Source organism: Opisthorchis viverrini (assembly GCF_000715545.1).
Source record: "Opisthorchis viverrini unplaced genomic scaffold opera_v5_224, whole genome shotgun sequence".
NCBI lineage: Eukaryota > Metazoa > Platyhelminthes > Trematoda > Opisthorchiida > Opisthorchiidae > Opisthorchis > Opisthorchis viverrini.
Window position 1 is genome coordinate 467855 of NW_008751878.1, and position 19257 is coordinate 487111.

Here is a 19257-nt window from a genome sequence, read left to right on the forward strand (position 1 = left end):
GGACACGATGATCAACCCTGTGAAATTTTTCAACACTGCAAAAATAATAAATACACAAATATGGCAGGGAGCTCTGTTCAGCAGTGGCCATATTCATTCAGCGTTGTCATGTCACATTCCTCACCCAAAAAACGTTCGACAGGTGGGTCTTTTTAATGGAACAACACACTGTCTATTTTAGGCCTAGTGTACGTGCTAACCTATCAAGCCTTATTTACTCGTCTAGCAACCGTAATTTATTATCAACTACACACAATTTAGCCGCATTAGACTAATTCCTCTTATGCTACGAACAAATCGGCGATCGACTCTTCAAAAATCAATTACAATCAAGAGATATCTCATGTCGAGGTTTATTGAACCTACACCGTTTCGGTCATTCTATGACCAAAGCCTACTTGGAGAGGCTTGCACTGCAAAATATTGGGAAGCGGTCAAACTTGGAACAAAGCCAGTTCCACCTGTTAATCCTACTTGGGACCCTAGAGCACCGATTCACCGACTACTACTTTAATTCAGCAGTAATGTTGTAGAGTTTTATACCACATTTTGCTCTGTCAGCAGAAAATCACTGTGGGCTGAACAGAACACCAGTAATATACGTGAGAGATTGGTCAACCTCAACTAGTTGCCATTGCCCTGAGTTCAAGGCATATCCTTTGGGGACACGAAGAGCTCTTAAGACTAGGCTGGAGTTGGAGGTTTGAACCCATCATTGAGTGTCCTCATTGGCTCTGCTACGCAACGAAGAAAATAAGTAATCAGACGTTCAGTGAAGCTCACAACTTCGATTGGGGCTTTCCGAATGATACGGTCATAATAAAACAAGGTTCAACTAGATTTCCATAAAGGAAACTACTCACAAGGTTGCAGAAAACTCTTCGACAGCCCACAACCGGTTTCACCCTTCTTGGGGTTCGTCATGTAGGCGCAGTCTTTGAGTTTCCGTCAACCTTATGTTCAAGTAGCTTCGACTCAGTTACCATGGGATACAGTTTTACGAGAGCTCCACGTGGCTTCGGAGCAACGCTGTCCTAACACCACGTCCAGTTGCCGGGCTCCGTGGGACCCTTGACGTCCTTCAACTGTCTTAAGTCTAACATGTTACTTCAGAGGAAAAACTTAGCCTTGTATTCGTGGTTTTTGATGAGCTCTCCTTAAAATCGAAACCTGTTCAATACCAAATTGAAAACTCAAAGCCGATTATCGCTGAGTACTACATAGAATAATTTGGTATAAAAAATTCAGAAGTATTTTTGTCGCGTGGATTCCATCATAGACAACAATTAACTGTGTCCCATATCGTGGATGCATTTGTCAGTAACTGATAATAACGGTTAAGAACAATAAATCTTGAACTTCAAAGCATCATTTTTTCAGTGCGTGAATACTGTTTATATCAACAGAGACTGAGGTTCAGTTATCACTCCAAAGATGAATGATTTCGGGATCTCTTCCGAAATTCCGACCCAAGCTTACGCAACAGTCCAGTGATATGAAGACTCGCCAGTTATTTCAAACAGCCTCTCGCAGCAAGAGTTTGTAAGTGAATTACTTCGACAAACCTCACCACCTGTCTGTGTGTGAATACATGCTATGCGGTTTGATAACGCGCTTACTGAGGAAATCATCTGCAAGAATGCCACAACTTTGCTCTTCTTGTCTTTGATTATAAGCACGACTAGGTGTACAGGGACCATACAAATCTTCAGGACAGTTAGTAGTGTGGTCTTTCTAATCGATGAATTGTATTTCCAGAACGAGTGTTTCCTTGGATATTTGTCCCCGATATCCAGCTCCGATGCGGATGGGCGCGGAGTGACTGTGTGGAATGAAAAGAAGCAGATGTATGGCGCTGATGAATATCCCCTCGCCATAATCTCAGCCCCACATGCCATTGGTTGTGATGTCGACTTTTTGGTCCACCAACCGATGATCATCTCTTATCGAGGGATCTGCTTTCCTCAATTTGCTACGGCTGTTATTGGACTGAGATTTCCCAAGATTACAGTCAGTGATTTATGTTTGCTTGCCATTGTGAGATCTCTGGGTACTTGGGACACCTTTATGCGTGGCACATGGCGATGAGTATACATTTTTGACATCTCTCACATTAAACGCAGTATGACGGACACTTTGTGCCTGATGTGCGAGTCTTTACTGTGCTAGAGCCTACCGCGCCTTGTCTTTACACGCGTGTTTGCATACCAGAAATTCTTACATACTTTGGGATCCCTTTTATCTGACTGGAAACGTTACCGGCATGACTTCGAATGAGATGTTTCTCTATTTTATCTCATATTCTCCCTTCGCATTAATCGATTGCATTCAATTTTTATGTCTGTGACCATCCTCTTCAGAAATAAACGATAATAGTAGTATGCAAATCTGTTGAAATGGTATTCAGCACATAGCCGCTCGACTAATGGGTAATCAAAGCCACACAAGTCTATCTAATTTGCCCGAAAGTTCAGGTAACCTCATTCGCCTGTCACTTGCTTGTCCCGAACTTGCCAAACCTACCGTCTGTCAGAGTCCAGTTCACAGCTATGCACAACATCAGAAGCCTTATCGCATTACTAAGTAACCTGAAATGAGAAAAAAAATTATGCTATTGCTCCAAGGTCATCAGGAAAACTGAAGCCTACACTAGCTGTATAACCGATTTAAAGGTTAAACCACGCAGATTCGAAACCCTCGCATCCTCGTTAGACTCCTACTGCTGACGATTCTCACTGAGGAAAAAACGTGCACAGCATAGACTGGTTTTACTGACAGAACGAACTCCCTCTTGAAAATCAACCGACCAATGGTAAGCGGAACGTTTTGTCTGATTACGAATCTGTCCTTGAGGAAGGCATACTGGTTACCCATGGGCTTGGAACTGCACCAAGCTGCTACTCGAGGCCTTTTGCCTTTACTGAAACTCATCAAGTAAAAATGAAAGAGGGATTTCCAGTTGACTACATTTTACTGGGTTTGTGGATCAGAAGTCCTCAGGGGGTTACACTTGTCTTCCTGTTCCGGTCTCGCTGTTATTTAATTCAGCGGACCAGATAGATTTAGGGAGAATCAGCGAGCCCCACCGGTAAAAAAAATAACCATCAAGGTGGAAACAAGCCATAAGTACAATCTACCCAATCTACCCAACTAAATTTCTTGAGTATGTTCAGTTGAAGTTAGAGCTTCTGTACGAATGAGTTCATCGGTCGTCGCAGGATAGGTGTATTCTCTCACAGGTACGTACCAAGGTGTGTCGAAGTGATTGACACACACAACGCCTTTCGCTAAGACGAGCCGAACAAGACAGCCATCGATTTCGCGGATCACTTACATGCACTTCTCAGTAAGGAGTATCCTCTGTACTCTGTCTATAAAGATCGAAGTATGCGCATCGATTTTTCTAACACATATGGGCAACTGTAAGGCCGAAATCTTCTTCGTGTTATCGGTTGTTGGAAGGTTGTTCAGTACCATTGCCAACCGGATAACGGAAGAGCAATGAATCACTGGTGCAAAACCGACTTTTAATGCGAAATGTACTCATTTGCAAACAAATTTGGCTTTTCGAGGGAGACTCACCTGGAACTCGAAAACCGGGCTCTCGAAGAATATTCAGCAACTTTATGAGTAGTGCATTGAAACATTTAATACGTTTAAAATTACACCAATTGCAAAATAAAATCACTTCGGCTGATCGACACCAATCATCCAGTTCTAAACCAAAATAAGTAATCAGTAATGTGTAAAAATCAGTAATGCACTGAGAATGGAACGAAACAATACGAACTGGAAAAGCGGGATGCATACAACTTTCACAAACTTGTTGATGATTGGAGCATAACGTTTTTATTGTTTTTACCACAGTAAATCAAATCAGAAAAATTTGCCGCGCACTATAAAGCGGCGCAGTTAAAGAACAGCAAATCTATTTGGACCGCATCCAGATAAATACTGAAACTGAATTGGTTATTTTGTGGTTATTCGATCCAGTCTGATGTGGATATTTTCCTATCTCTGTCAGCCGATGAGATATTCTACTTACATGCGTTATCGGTAGTGCAGATGTTGTGGGTCGGATTAAGTCATTGAAACTGAGTACTCTGTCATGGTTCAACGAAACGGGACAAAATAAATTATGCGAAACTTATCGCCCATCCGAATTCGGTCGTTCAGTTTAGCCTCTTCTAATAGAATAATCAACATTTTGAGAGACTTGAAAAAAGGTCGAATTCTATTGAATTCGAGTTTTTTCCCTCACTTGCCCATGGTTTCTGACATAACCCTGTGGAAATCCCTTATGCTGATGTCTTGTTAGTAGTGGGCTTACCGTAATATTGCTAAACAGACCGCATTACTCACAGGTCAGAAGGCATGGGCTTCCATTCCACTGGGCTGGAACTTCAGTGGTTATAAATACCAAAGGAATTTGTGAAGAGATATTTGGCTGATGTTTAGAACCTGGTAGCCACTGACGCATATGTGTGACATTCTCGGATTCCAGGGCACCATGTTTGATGTAGTAGCTACCTGTTTTTCTGACGTCTCCCCCTCCTCTTGCCAAGATTCTGTTCCTTGCATAAACCGGTCGGTTTTGTGTACCGCTAGGGACGGGCTTTGAAATAGAACACCAGCGTTTTTGGAGGGAGAAATATGTATACTTGTGGTCATTTTCCGGTAGCATGATCAAACTTTTTCACGGTGGAATTTGTGCGTGCACTCGCACGAAATGCTCAAAAGTTTGCCTTGGTTTTTGTCTTCTTCAAAAGGCCTGGGAGCATGTCATTCTGAATGCTGGGGGTCCTCCGCGAATTGGCTTATTGTTGATTTGGGATTGCTGTTTAACCTAAAATAACATTTCAAAGGTCTTCAAACCTCAGCTTTTGGTCTTCCTCGCGAAACCCATTTCAGGCACTAGTGTGTTGTGTGTTGTTCAAAACCATAAGAACCTTTCTGAAATGAACGTTCCTATACAAACAGAAACAGATGCTCTCATTTGCAAACAATTCGGTTTTACTGACGCATATGTGTGACATTCTCGGATTCCAGGGCACCATGTTTGATGTAGTAGCTACCTGTTTTTCTGACGTCTCCCCCTCCTCTTGCCAAGATTCTGTTCCTTGCATAAACCGGTCGGTTTTGTGTACCGCTAGGGACGGGCTTTGAAATAGAACACCAGCGTTTTTGGAGGGAGAAATATGTATACTTGTGGTCATTTTCTGGTAGCATGATCAAACTTTTTCACGGTGGAATTTGTGCGTGCACTCGCACGAAATGCTCAAAAGTTTGCCTTGGTTTTTGTCTTCTTCAAAAGGCCTGGGAGCATGTCATTCTGAATGCTGGGGGTCCTCCGCGAATTGGCTTATTGTTGATTTGGGATTGCTGTTTAACCTAAAATAACATTTCAAAGGTCTTCAAACCTCAGCTTTTGGTCTTCCTCGCGAAACCCATTTCAGGCACTAGTGTGTTGTGTGTTGTTCAAAACCATAAGAACCTTTCTGAAATGAACGTTCCTATACAAACAGAAACAAATGCTCTCATTTGCAAACAAATTCGGTTTTGCGAGAGACTCACCCAGCTGAATCTCTTGTTTGTGTTGTTTCCAGGAAACTGAATGTGCCGCATTAGGCCGCCTCATGTTTCAGTCTCTACGATATTCGAAATATTGCGATACATGTATAGACGTAATACAATATTCATAAGGTTTCTGAAAATTCTTCGGCAGTCCCCGACCGGTTTCCCTCTTCATGGGGCTCATCGGGTAGGCGCATTCCCCTGGAAACATCACAAACGAGAGATTCAGCTGGATTCCAGGTGAGTCTCTCGAAAAAAACCAAATTAGTTTGCAAATGAGTGTATTTCGCCAATTTCGTGTAATTTGGTTTCAAGTGGAACATAAGGTTGACGGAAAGTCGGGAACTGGGCCTACGCGACGAGCCACAAGAAGGCCAAAACAAGTCATGGGCTGTCGAACATCTGTCAGCAACCTTATGAACAGTGCATTACGAAAACCGGATGCCTTTGTTCTGAATGTAACTCGTCAACTTGTTGTTTTCAGAATAGTCAGAATGTTCATCTAACTTCATTTTCATCAGCTCGGGATTCTGCTAAGTAAAAGTGCAAAAGACTCGATTTTATCAAATTTTCCCAGGAAACATGTTGTCATGATCTGGAAATTGGTTGTTGATCAGGTGTGGCTGTTGATCTGTTCGCCGAGCTTGGCAGTTGACTTGCAAACGCTTCGTCACCATACAAGCAGACATCGTCAATGTGCAGTTGGGTCAACTGCTCCCTGATGATGGTGAAGAAGCGTTTGCAATTCTGCAGAAGAACATCATAAACGAGAGATTCATTTGATTCTCCTGTGAAAACCAAGTTTAGTTGCAAGTGTATGTATGTGTCAAGATCAGGACTTTCTCTTCGTGACTCAGTCGGCGCTCGTATTCAGCTCACGATGGGACTTCACACCTGGTATTAGCTGGAGTTGTGTCAACTGAAACTCGTGCGTGTCTATTTCGCGAAGACAGAATAGTGCATCATAGTAACATCATCAAAGTATAGTCTGGTGAGATGTCCACTTCCCTTGCACATTGAAAAAATCGTTCAGCTGTAGCACCCCCTCAAAGCCTAGTTGCCACATCACCCAGAGGAATCACAAGAGCTGGGATGCTGACAGGCTGGTCAAGCCCAGACAAGGGAAGTCGAGAGACAGAGGTCAGGCTCGAACCACTAACCTTCTATTCTGTATATTCGCGCTCCATCCACTGAGCTATCTCACCCCATTAATAATAATAGCATAACAATAGTTGATTTTTGCACTCAGTTCTGGTTGCACTTTTTGGCCAATATGTAAAAAAGCAGTACGAATTCAGTTTTTTTACGCATGTGATCGTCACACACACATGTAAAATTTCCGGAAAATATCTCGAAATCCAGAAGAGATTTGGGCGAAGTCTCAGTAGATAAAAGATCTGCAGAAAAGCATATGGTTTTGGTAGCTCATTTTGGCAAAGATGAAAAGAACCTTCGAGAATTGTGTTACCCAGATCTAAAATGGACTCATGTTGACCTATCGGGCATTTTAGTAGTACAACAGTGGATATGTCATCAGAGGGTAGCAATCGTTCGTAACTTCTGAGGCCGAGAAATCCAGTCACAAAGACCACGTTTGAACAGTACAATACTGAGTCAGACAGATGAATGAAGAAAATACGGTGAGTAATAAAATGGAAATGTGCACTGGAAAATGTATCTTCCGCACTTGTTAAGATCCTGAAGATGTGAACTCGGATGTATTTGGCACACTTCATTTGGACTTATGCGCAATCATTATACACCTGGTGAAAGAACGAATGGCTTGCAAATTATTCGTGGATGTAAAAGGCGCATTCGGTAGGGCTTAAACTGAAGAAACCGTGGTCGTTGGCTTGTTCGCTGAGCTGGGCAATTTGGTTGCAAACGTTTCATCACCAATCGAGGTGACATCATCAGTGCGTAGTTGTGCGTAGCGTTGTGCGTAACCCACCGCTACGCACAACTACGCACTGATGATGTCACCTCGATTGGTGATGAAACGTTTGCAACCAAATTGCCCAGCTCAGCGAACAAGCCAACGACCATCTACGCCACCTGAGCTACCGACATTCTCCTTTATGAAGAAACCGTGTTGCAAACAAGGTTAGAATCGGCGTAGATCCAAGTTGAGTCGAAGAACAGGTTCTGCTAGCCTCCACATTCTGGGCATTACTGATCATTTACTACGGTCAGTTATTTACTACGATGTTTGGGTCATCAGAATATGATGAGCAAATATGACACCAGGACTACCTGAGGTACGTCAAAGTCGCTTGTATAAGCGATTGATGTTTTTGTACCAGTGTGTACATACCATTGACAATCGGTGAACAGCCATACGGGAGCGATAGAATGGTCCATACAGTTCGGCTTTAGAAAGCTTCGGTCAAGTGACTCATGAACTTCACTACAGCCAATAAAACGGGTGAGAACAAATTTGAATCTGCCGTACAGAGCACTCCACAGCAATCTGGCTTAGTTTAAACTGCAATCGATTTGGGTCAAACCAAGTGGTTTCAACATGAAAATCATTTTTCAAGCTGACGGCCGAACCCCTTAGATATTCGTGTGTGCATACCAACGAAGAATTTTTCATTAATTTAAAAATTGACAAAATAGCTTCAAAATGATACTACTGTCAGCGTCAATGTTTTTGGACACAATGCACATCTTACCTCGGAAACGACCAACCCAACGTGCTGCTCCCTTACCAATCACAGAGCTCGAGATAGGATGTGAATCTCGACATCTCCTCTGTGTTTGGCTGGCTATTGGCTTGGCTATTGGCGAGAATAAAGACCCGGTTATGGCTGTTCTGGTTTTAGTGATCAACCCATTCGCCTTCCTGGACACCCTGTTCATCCACTGACCAGATGAAAAATATTTAATTGATTTTGGAATTTTAGGCATTTTGCAATTTGATTTACCAAGAACTTCGGCCGAATTGCGTTTTCCCGGAATTCGGTAAACTGACGTGACTAACAGGAAGTGATGCACAAAACAGTTTGCTGACTGACGGTTAAGACGCACTATCTGTGTAATATCTGCCTCGTTCCAAGAATTCTCATTGGTTGGCCAGGCCAGGATAATGAAACAAGTCATTCTCAACCCTCTTGCTAACCACAATTCGTTAACGGAGTCTGATGTTGCAGACTACATGGTAATCAACTTATCTTCAACCTCGGTTATTCGAAGCGGATGAGTTTCATCGACGCCAGTGTATTCCCAGCAAATCTCTACTGACTGATATAATAGACCAATAGCTCTTCTCAATTGGAGTTACCAAAACCGGTGCTTCCGGCGGTCAGTTGATTCAGTTACACCACGTTACTTGATAAAAGTTGACTGTCGGCGAGCCTCATGCATCCACAATTTGCACTCAAAGCCTTCAGGTCCCCTGTCCATGATGTGTAGCCTTGAAGCAAAGTTTATATCCTATATTCGTTTAATCAACAAATGCTCACAAAATTTTATCCGTCCGTTTGTTTCCCTTTCCGTACTTGAATGTCGTTGCAAACCCGCACTGGTGCTGACTAACGGATGAACGAATACGAAAACCATAACTTAAAGCCATCAAAAGTCACTCGGTTGGTGGACTGTTGACTAAACCCCTATGTATTTAGATTTTTCCTGCATCCGCCTTTTTTCTGGAGGTCATGTAGTCGATCCGTTCGATTTGGCCATCTTTTCTACTCATGCCAGAAAGCGGACAATTCTGTGCCCGCATATCGATCACAAGAATGTAACTTTGACACAGATCGTGGGTAATAGACAATATACCGAGTAGATTGCGGACCCCAGGACCCCAACATCCTCACCAGTCCAGTTTGTTTATGCCTGTCCCAATTCACAGTTCCACACATCCTCACAGGCGTCGTAAATTGTTTTTGTGGTGAGAAGTTACCTAGTACGAGTTGCCAGCGGGGGGTGGTCGAGATCTAACCTCAAATCGGCCATTTGAGAAATACGCAGTCCCTGACCGCTTTAATTCCACCAGTATATTGCGATCTTGTATTGAGCCAGCACGGGTTTGGTTGGACAGTGTCACTGACAAAGTAGAATATTCACGCTTCACCCAGGATAAAATGCTTTCATAGCTATTTTATTATCTCCTGGACTGTTGCCTAACCAGAATGAAAACAAAACTTTCGACCACTCTGAAATCGACATCGAACTGACAGTGAAGAGGAATGACGCAAACGGCACTTGGAAATATTGCGTATCGTCATGACAGCGTGACAAGCGTAATAGCTCAATTCGCGATAAACACCGGGACGAGATCAAATTAGATGTTCGACGTCCGGACTTCGAACGCAAAGGGGTACAATTATCCAAGGACTAGATCTGAAGCCGATTGAGAAGTCATCGTTTCAGAAGAGTTTGGTAAACGATCAGTAGTTTCTAATTAGGTAACATATCGATTTTGATTAAAAAAAAAGGTTCGGCCCGATGAAATTTTCATGTCAAAGACGAAACGTTGACCAGTTAAAAACTACCGATTGTTTAACAAGCCCTTCTGAAACAGCAGTAATGGTGTTTTTCCTTGAATGCAAAATTAACATCTGAGGTATATAAGGGATGAAAATATCTTGTATTACTTTTTGGTGATTGCCAGGTTTGTCGATTTCACGTCGTACGCCCGTGCTAGCGAAATCACTCTGGTGAGTCCACACCAAAGTGAGTAACCAGTGAACTCGAGTTTCTCTCTTATTAGAGCCCACCAGCAAGGCTCAACCTTGGTCGTTTTTTCCAGGTTTCGAAAAAAATTGTTGTAACAGACATCCGCCGAAGTTTTCGATATTACCATTTGTCACAGAGTGAGAAAACACCTTGAATTGTCAAATGAATCGAAATCCAGGTGGAAAAATCCTGTTTTAATGACGCTTTGAAGATTCTGTGATATTTTTATAAAAGAAACTACTCACAAGGTTGCTGAGTTGCAGCCTCACACTCTTCTTCAACTTTCATCGATATTCATGGACGAACGCTGCAAAGCAATTCCGCAGGTTCCGTAATAAACCTCACGAGGTGCACATTCCATTAGACGCGAGGCGGTGTTAAGAGAAATCTACATACTACTCAGTAGTATCTTCCGTTACATCAGAAGCAGGCATTTTAAGCTTCGTGTTAGTGAACAACCTACGGGTAGACAGTACAGAAATTCCCATGTGGAATAAGATCAAACACGTGATTCCCGATAATTTTTTTTGGGGAATGTATGAACGAGAGGAACCTCAGAAATTCCCATGTGGAATAAGATCAAACACATGATTCCCGATAATTTTTTTGGGGAATGTATGAACGGAGAGGAATCTCAGACGTTTTGACCACCGTCAAATGGAGGAACCCATTTACACTAGGCTTTCGTTTAAAAGTGATATATTGAACAATCTACTGAACAGATTTTACGCTAACCTAAGCGAAGTTTTCCCCACAGCAACACTTCCAAACTGGTTTGAAATCAAACATCCGTGTTCCTTCAGTCTGGAGGATACAGTGCCTGTGCAAGTCGAAAATACCCTGGAATACTCCCAGAAGAGTGACTAACTGGTCGATCATGCTACACCTAGCAGACACAGCGCACAGCTTGATGCCGAACCGAAGTTCCCGTATTGTTTACAGCGAGTCTGTTGATCCATCTCGATGGGTGCAGTACAGCATAGCCGCAGTGGTTATCGCCACCCGACGTTGTTTGTTGGCAAAGTCGCTTTGTTCATGTGTTGGACTTATCATAGTCCACCCCGTTCCCCGCACACACGTCCATTGCTGAACACACAACCAAAACACAGCCCGTACTGACAACCACAGGTCATCCTATTAGTGACTTGAACTAAATGCTTCTTGGCAGATAGCCAATACAACTTTCTTCCTTTTTCATGTCCACTGTAATCAACAGACTGTTAAATAAAGCTGTCTTAACTATTACTGCTACTACTGTATGACTTGAAAAGTTGCCAAAAACAATGTCTAGACGTAACACACCATACTGAAGACTCTTCGGCAATAAACCATCGGTTTTGCTGTCGAGTGTCGCACAAACTGAAGTATGTATAGCCATTCAGTTGAAGGAGACTATTATAAACTAGCGACTTGGATGGATTCAGTTGTCACTCCTTTTTCATGTCCACTGTAATCAACAGACTGTTAAATAAAGCTGTCTTAACTATTACTGCTACTACTGTATGACTTGAAAAGTTGCCAAAAACAATGTCTAGACGTAACACACCATGCTGAAGACTCTTCGGCGATCAACTGTCGGTTTCGCTGTCGAGTGTCGCACAAACTGAAGTATGTATAGTACATTCAGTTGAAGGGGACTATTATAAACTAGCGACTCGGATGGATTCAGTTGTCACCCGCCAAAACTAAATTAATGTAAAAAAAATGATAGAAATTGGCGAATGCTGGAAACATTTTCGCAGCGAAATTTAAATTACGTAAGGCGCCCATTCGCATCCGATAGTTTACCACTCATTGCGGACCGGAGCTTGTGAAACCGCTTTATTCAACCTGCATAAAGCGAAACGAGGATCACCGCCGAGGTACTCAAGAAGTTTCTCACAACCTCAGCTTATCTTGGCTCGCAGGGACAAACGTGTTAGAATAAACAGTCTTATCACACATAAACCAGAAGAGCTAACACCCACCCTATGCAGAAAAACTTGCCAGAAATTCAGACATTATCCAGACTGAAACGAATTGTGTCTTATTGGTAGTGTGAGGAGATTTGGGATTTTTGTGGAGATTTCGTCCTGTAAGTGAAGCCATTCTATGCTGAAAAGCCGAGAAGCACTGTACAGCCGTTTCATCCTTATTGGGAATCACCAACAGTGCGCATCTCACGAAACTCCGATGAGTCTCGAACCCGCGACCTCTTGGCTAGTAGTTCTAACACTTAACCGTTTGGCCACAAGTGGCTGATCAGCAGTGTGATTGACTCGCATTCAGGCAGGATATAGCGCCGCTCATCCTTCAATCACGGGATCCACATCACGCGATCACACGTGTTGACTGGATCCTCGAGCAACGACTTCTCAGATAGAAGTTACACTCATCGGGTGAAGTTTATTCAGATCCGATAAAGAAACCGCCGTTCTAGAAGAGCTTGGGCAACTACTGATGATGGCTTGCGTTCTCAAAACTTTCAGTTTAATCTTCCGACTGGGACTGTGAAGCTCTAACTCACACGTTTTGGTTTAGATTAAGGGGATCTGAACGCGCATCGGTTCTTGATCCATCAGTCTTCTTGCGCGCCCCAAACGGTGCTTGTACACAACGACTTTAGTTTCCACTTTTTGAGTACAGCTTATGTGCGAGATGGCCTTTTTAAATTAAATCATCTTTATTCCACTGATTTTACACAAAAGCCTGCCGTTTCTTCCTGTTTCCATTTTTATTCTAAATCCTAGTTTCGTTCAGGTACATCTTTGAATATTTGGCATGCTGTCCTCTCTCGCTGTCTCTGTAACCAAACGGATTCAATTTGCTGGAGAAAGTTGAAACTGCTTGCCGCTACTGCAACACTAAGTTGCAAGCTTTCTGTCACACGGTGGCACTCGTCACTCTGTCTCATGAAAGTATGCGTAATTCCCCACCCCTCGCCTCAGCTCATTTGGGATTGAGCATGTTTACGTTTGCACGAACATTAAGTGGGTTGGTGTGAAAACGGATCACTAGGCGGCTGCTTTTCAGTTGTTCTAACAAGAAGCAGGCCGTTTGTTCTGCGGGAAACGAACTAAAGCCATTAACAACGTATTCTGTGCCTCCATCTGACAAAGGCTGGCAGCCTCCGTTTGCTAATAATCTGTAGGAAAAACCTTTACTTTCTACGTTATATTTCAAACCCCAGCGCCGTTTTTTTCGATTGCGTAAACTGTTCCTTCAAAACTCCGTTTTCTCTCCGCTCGCTTACTTTAGCGAAGTGCTCACTTATACTCGATATATTTGGACAGTTGTAGGGAATACCTTTAAAGCCACCTCACGACCCAACCAAATGCCGTTTTTCACGCGATACCATGCAAGGGAATTCGGTTACCCAGCCGGTCGACGCCTTACTTATCCGATAAGTACGTATCACTTGATGACCAGTAGGAAATACTCAGGCGTTTTTATGTGCATCACAACTTCATTACGCCACGTGAAAAAATAACTTCCCAAGCTGAGGACAATACTAGAAAGTTCGTTCCGATCACACAAATTTGATGGGTTTCACCAGTAATGAACATCTAACAAATACTAGAGCAACCCGTGCCACTGCTTTCTGAAAACATGACTCGGTTCCAACTGGTTTTTCACCAACGGTTCGCTTTGACTATGCACAAAACAATCGTTTCGTTCAGCGCACCTGTAGCATTAATCGAAGTTCTCCTTCCAGGGTGGCATACTTCGGTTTTTTTACACCACATCGCACTGCAAGTAGAACTTCGTCATCTGCCGTTATTCGCTCCGCGTACAGTTTGAAAAATACCGACAGAGACGAGCAGATCGATTAGCATTGAACAAGACCTGTGAGATCAGAGCCATCTGGTTTGCGTGAGATGTTCTTATTTTAGCGCTGTTCCTGCCAAGTTACGACTTCAGTATTTGATGATAACGTCCCATCATTGTTCTTCGGGATCTTGGGCGGTAAAAGGCTTCCCCAAATCAGGATATTGGAAACTCCATTCAGATGGATAACCAACAAACAACAGGAGGAAATGCTCCTGGGTATTACTGAAATATGTTATGTGTAGCAGATTTACGTTTCTCCAGGAAAAAAATGTTGTCTCTACCAAGACAAAGATAGCCGAAATCGCAAAATGTTGCAACAGGGTGGTAGCAAACTGACTGAAACAAATATGCCGTCTCCGTAGCATAACTAATCTGGTTCGGGGTTTTTTAACTATTTCGGATACCGGCATCGCTAGAGTTGGTTGCTGAAAAATCTCCGAAAAACCCACGTCCGGCTTCGACCTACTTGGGGCTCATCAGTTAGGTGCAGTCTCCGAGCTTCTGACAAATTTATGCTCTACGTGAACCCAGATTGAATGAAATTACCAAGATACACTCATTTGCATACTAATTCGGTTTTGACGGAATACTACTCATAAGGTTGCTGAAAACTCTTGGAACATCATAAACGAGAGATTCTGCTAGGTTTCAGGTGAGCCTCCCCTCGGAACCAAACCGGTATGCAAATGGGTGTGTTTCGCTAATTACGGTACTTCGTTGATTCCTTGTCTAACTCTTACTTCGACGATCACCGGAATTTACTTTTATAGGGCTCTCAGAATTCACCTGAACCCAGAAACAAGCCTCACTCTTTCAGTTTCCTAACGGGCAAAAATATCCCCAGGATTTTGTCAACCTACTTACAATGCAACTTAAGTAAACCTGTCGGCAGTAGCGCTGACAAGCCGAAGACCAGATTTCGAGTAAACGTTATTTCGACCTGTCTAGAGAGATTCAATGTTGACAGTAAACAGGGAGCCAGCATTCCTCGATTTCACGATTGGCGCAAATCACTGTCGATCCACATGTTTTCCGTATAATTGCACGAAGCACTAATTCTGATCTTGAAGATTAATTAAGGCGAACAGACGACGGGCAAAAGCTACTAAGAACATGGCTTCCCCACTTGACTGTTGTTCTAGTCTGAAACAGACATAACCAGCGAGATTCCACAGCTGATGCTCGGGCTTTTCAAAATATCATCGCGCATTTCCAGATATTTGACACAAAGTATTGTGAAAAAGGTCAGAGTGGCTGTAATTTTGGATCCCGAACTGAACTTGAACTGTGACAAACACTGTCCGATGAGCAGATCAAGGATTCTTAACAAAAGCAGCAGAATATAGAACAATTCCTCTAAATCACTGGCCACTTCACCTAGTTTTGCTTTTATAGGGAAATAAAGAGAAAAAATTCCCATGGTGTACAGTCGGAAAACAAATAGAGTCAAAAACACCTCCTCGGAGCTGGACGACGTTATACCCTAACCTCTTTGGACTGTGTAGATTTTCTTGAACTACGTTTTAGTCGTCGATGTTTTGCCAATGCCAATGGAATCGCTTTTGTTTACTAAAACCTTATGAGTAGTGCATTAGGCCTAGTCATTGGGACCAAATATTGTGCGAGTGATAGACATTATTGTTGTTGTCACAGTCGTGTAATCATGAAAAGGTGGGAATTCTAGCGGGATGAGTTGCTAAAGCGTCGTGAGTAATACGAGGAAGACTATCTCAGATGGGTCACAGAAAGGCTGGAAGTATTTTCGCCTGGAATTTTTCGCTTTTTAGCTTCGAATCCGGTATAGTCCTTTACTATTCCCATGACGATCATCGTGTTCCGTTCTTATGTTTTTTTTTCAGGCAGGTCGAAACCCTGAACTCACTCATGCTGCTGATGGTGACAGTGGCGTGTCTTGTCTCTAACCAACATCAGGGGACATTCTGCGTTGCTGGCCTGTCGCTTCCACGGAAAACAGACCTTTCAGGCTCGTCTGGTGTTTTATTTATTAAGTGCACCAACCGTCACACAAGTACAGGCCACAGTAGCAAAGGTGAGGCCAAATTCGTATCTTTTTTCCTCGAACACAATAAGCATCGACGCTGGTAAACAGCGGAGTTACGTTAGATAACACAGGAGGTTCTGATATCGTTGATGCACCCATAAAATCCAAGCGATGTAATTCCGGAGGGAATTAATTTTACAGGGATCTCCTGGCTCTTTCCCCAAGTAGCCTCAAAATTGAGGAATCAACCGCGTTTGCAAATTAGGTATCCAAGTTGGTAATTTGTTGAAAGGCGGGCAAGGAAGAAGTACCCACTCAACTGCGCACTGATGATGTCTCCTCGTATGGTGGCGAAACGTTTGCAAGCCAATTGCCAAGCTCGTCGAACAGATCGACAGCCACCTGATCAACAACCAATAGGTATCCAAGTTTACATGCACATGTCTTGGAGGGCCTCAATCCCGCTACCTCTCAATTACCGGGGGAGCACTCCAACAAATGAACCACCACAAAGTCGTACGTGTACATTTGAACTCCACGTTGAGACGCCACACTTCTGTTCAACGAATTAACGGTTGATGCTTCTCAGTAAGTTTCGTGATCCCTTTGTGTCTCTTCGGAGGGAAACATCAGCAATACAAATGAGACTACGCTCTCCATTAAACTGCAGTGAAGGATATAAAAATCACATGAAAAAAAACACTATCAAGCATTTCTGCCTGAGTACGGCAAGTTACATTTAACACCCAATCGAACGCTTATCTTGTTAATTCGTGTTTGGGACCATTGGAATTCTGGCACAAATGTTTTCTCCCGTATTTAAACGGGATTACGGGAAGCCTTTCTTGCCCATTCCGATGGTGCTCTCGGGAAAAATCATTCAGCTGTAGCACCCTTTTGGTGCCTAGCTTCCATGCCACACGAAGGGGGCACGAGGACTGGGATACTCACAGATTGCCCAAGCCTATACAGAGGAAGTCGAGAGGCAGAGGTCGGGTTCGAACCATGAACCTTCCGGTCAGTAAACTCGCGCTCTAACCACTTGGGCCATCTTGCCCCAGAAAGGCATATTGATATTTCCTTTACTGAGGAATAATCTAAACTGTCAGACCAAGGCTGGAGCTGAACGAATCAAAAGTGCGCTAGGCAAGGGGTAGAGAGGCCAACCATACAGTTTCTGAAAATAGCCCGCCTAGCAATTTAGACGCCTGTCTTTATTTTTTATTAGGCTTATATCCATCAGATTTCCGATACTAGTATTGATTGACTCACGTCCGGAAGGCTTTCGTGGAACCCAGTTGCAGTTAATTTTTTTTAGATTTTCTGAATCCAGCATAGTTCCCTGTCCACACAGGCTGATGTCAACAAGCGACGGCCGATCTGGCATGAACGTGCTAATGGGAGGTTTGTGGACTGAGATACCGCCAGGGTGCTCAAACTTAGAAAGAATGGCAATACGGATCCTCAACCAAAGTCTGTGACCCAATTTCCTAATTGCAAGACAGCGATGGTCAGCATGAAACTATTCGGATAGACTGAATCCTAAAGAACAATATACCACAACTGTTCTAACCTACGACCTAGAATTCCAGGAAACTGTGGTTGTCAGACTGTCGGTTGATCGTTCCGATAGAGGAGACCCTAAGTATTTTGAATATGCGTCCCCCGGTACAGCTCAATGAGCTGCTGGGGAGGTAATCATTCCTGGCGAGATCATACGGCGTGGACATTGTTGCTTGGTATCTTCGGATGGCTAAGACATATCACAGGAACTCCTCGTAGCCAACACCATTCGGCCAGCGGCGCTGTGTTTTGTCTGTTGATCTGTAATTTCAAGCTGAGAAGCGTAACAATATATATACACTTTTGGTTCCGTCACCTAGATCAACAGTCCACAGACTGGCACTGTTGTGGAATATAGGTAGCTCGGATGCGCTGCTTGGGTGTTGTTCAGTTTGCCGAGATTGGCAGTTGGATTGCAAATGTTTCACCACCGATTGAGGTAACATCGTCAGTGTGTGGGGCTCCGAGTGTCTGCGTATAGGCACTCCTCGCCTCTGACACGAAGGTGTCGCTTGGTGATTTGATGGATGCAAATTTGAGGCAGCCCCTTCTCCGACACCAAACACAGTGGAATGATATCCATTTCAGGATTTCCCCGTTGAACTTTCCATTGAACTTCTGAGGAGGGTAAGAGTAGCAGCACGAGTGGCTCCCCGTAAGCTATAAGCGAAGTCGTGTGAGCTGTAAGGATATTCGCTACATGTCGTCAACAGCCACTCGGGTGATAAACGGAGCGTTCGTGACAAATGCTCGCCGGGGTTCCACCACATGTTTACGTCCGATAAATGCAGAACCTGTTTATCACCCAACTGATATCTGTCATCGTTCCTTCGAGAGACTAATTTATTCCTTTCTCCGTTTTGTCCAAACAATAACAACTCGGAATCTGGAAGTAGTATCTCTTACCTTTTGTGCAATGGATTTGATTTTTTCCCGTTGTTGTATGAAACCTCATTAGCTCAGCAAAATAAAATTGTGCTCAATTCCTCGGTCCAAATCTCCCTGGTTTGGAATGTTCTTTTTTCTTCAGCCTAAATACAGACAGCTATTATGTTTTGTACATCCCAGAGAGGAAGTACCATGATGAGTTTTGTAATTATCCGAGATCAGTAGTACCGATCACTAACTTCATTACCCGAAATCCAAATCTGATTTGCGGCCAACTAAATGATGAAACTGAACGGCTTCAGGAATCACGGCTTCAAAAAGTTCATTCTCGCCGAATGAACTTTAACCGAACGTAATTCGCCCTCAAGGAGATGGGTTATGTAGGCCTGGGGTAGAGGCGAAGACAGGTCTTGCGCATATTCTCCATCCCACGCCCCAGAAATATATATATATATATATATTCTTTTAGTAGTGGCGTATTTTGCAAGCATGAACAGGTTCTTCCGCTTCCTGAAAATAGCTGAATAAATTTCAGTTGCTCACGCGTGTTTTATGTCTAATTCGACACTTTTATCAGAGCAAAATAAATATTGTGCTTTCCATCGAGATTCCCTCTTGCGAATGAAACCGGTTCGCGCTGAGAAGGCAAGGAGCAGTAAACCAGTCTTGATAAACTCTAGGGAGATCATTACCTTCTGGTTGAGAATTAAGCACAATCTAGCGAAATACACTCATTTGCA

General features: G+C 43.3%; 3 protein-coding genes across 3 annotated transcripts in view; 1 reads left to right on the plus strand and 2 right to left on the minus strand.

Annotated features, from left to right (window-relative positions):
* Positions 1-5614: 5614 nt before the first annotated feature.
* T265_08492 (hypothetical protein) overlaps positions 5615-19257 on the plus strand; it is a gene marked incomplete at both ends in the record, with an annotated part of 17607 nt that continues 3964 nt past the window's right edge. The window contains 9 exon segments of the mRNA XM_009174306.1: positions 5615-5814; positions 6152-6264; positions 6608-6744; positions 12339-12456; positions 16268-16343; positions 16359-16582; positions 16791-17083; positions 17400-17470; positions 18660-18869. Coding sequence (XP_009172570.1) covers positions 5615-5814; positions 6152-6264; positions 6608-6744; positions 12339-12456; positions 16268-16343; positions 16359-16582; positions 16791-17083; positions 17400-17470; positions 18660-18869 — 1442 coding nt within the window.
* Positions 7400-16594, minus strand: T265_08493 (hypothetical protein; the record flags this gene model as incomplete). Its single annotated transcript, XM_009174307.1, is given in 3 exon segments — positions 7400-7537; positions 16394-16530; positions 16546-16594. The coding sequence occupies 3 exon segments, from the start codon at positions 16592-16594 to the stop codon at positions 7400-7402; spliced, it is 324 nt and encodes a 107-aa protein (XP_009172571.1).
* The window catches only part of T265_14588 (hypothetical protein), a gene marked incomplete at both ends in the record, with an annotated part of 8506 nt that continues 7329 nt past the window's right edge, over positions 18081-19257 (minus strand). The window contains one exon of the mRNA XM_009174319.1: positions 18081-18289. Within this exon, the coding sequence (XP_009172583.1) occupies positions 18081-18289 (209 nt within the window). The remainder of the gene's footprint in view (positions 18290-19257) is intronic.